We start from the raw sequence: 981 nt of genomic DNA, 5'->3' as shown, positions 1-981 counted from the left end.
AGGCACAGAGCACCAGCAGTGCTTCCCACAGCTACCCCCAGCTCTCCCGACACCACCAGCTCCGAGGGCAGCACCCCGAAGGCTTGGAGCCGAGGGGACCACCCCCGGAGTATCCCTACGTCATCCCTTCCCAGGACGCTTACCTGGCGGAACCTGGACCCTGCTCCCGGGAAGGTCCTGGGTTTCAGCATCCTGAAATCAGGTAACTTGCTGCCCCCCAAGGGGTGCCTTCCCAAGGCAGTGCCCCAGCAGCAGCAGCAGCTGGGATGGATGTTGGGAAGGGGTGGGATGTGGAGATCAGTGGGGAGAACCAGGACAGCTTTGCCCAGCCTCTCGTTCTCACATGGCAGGATCCAGCTCAGCCCACAGGGATCTGCAGGACTCCTCCAACCCTCTCCCTCTCCCCACTTTTCCCCCAGCACAAGTTGGATTTTTCCAACTGGCCACGAAAAATCCTGCTGCCTCCCCATGCGCTGGGAGGAATTTGGGGTTAATTTAGGAGCTGGAACCAGCTCAGGAAACAGCTAAATGTGGAACAGGCATGGGCTAGGGTGGAAGGCAAGCACGTTCCCCACTCCATGGAGACCCAGCCTGTGGTCCTCAGCCCGGGATGTCTGTGGAGCACCAGGTTGCTGCCAGTGCTGCAGGGTTGTTGCTGATCCCCAGGCCTGGGCTGCCATGGGGCACTTAGTGGAGGCCATGAGCAGTGCCAGGCAGCTTTCCCCTTCCCTTTGGCAGCTCCAAAGCTCTAGGTCCAGGACCTGGAGGTCCAGGCATTTCCGGAATGGCATTGGGAAGAAGGGAATTGGAGACTCAATGGGAGGACACATGCTGCTCCCAACCCTGCTGACCTATCCAGGCAGAGGGCAATAGCATCCCCAGCAGGAAAACCTTCTCCTTCCAGGGAACAAAGAGGGGAAGGGGAGCCGTTGAGGAAGATGTATTTGTTCTTTCTCACCCCTGTATCATCCCGCAGGAATG

General features: G+C 59.1%; 1 protein-coding gene across 1 annotated transcript in view; it reads left to right on the top strand.

Annotated features, from left to right (window-relative positions):
* Window positions 1-981, top strand: part of AMOTL2 (angiomotin like 2) — a 26248-nt gene that overhangs the window by 18560 nt on the left and 6707 nt on the right. The window contains exon 3 of the mRNA XM_010001508.1: window positions 3-202. Within this exon, the coding sequence (XP_009999810.1) occupies window positions 3-202 (200 nt within the window). The remainder of the gene's footprint in view (window positions 1-2; window positions 203-981) is intronic.

The sequence above is a fragment of the Chaetura pelagica genome, unplaced genomic scaffold, assembly GCF_000747805.2.
Source record: "Chaetura pelagica isolate M959 unplaced genomic scaffold, ChaPel_1.0 scaffold527, whole genome shotgun sequence".
In the NCBI taxonomy this organism is placed as follows: domain Eukaryota; kingdom Metazoa; phylum Chordata; class Aves; order Apodiformes; family Apodidae; genus Chaetura; species Chaetura pelagica.
Note: the sequence above shows the minus strand (reverse complement) of the source record. Positions and strands in the feature narration are given on the sequence as shown.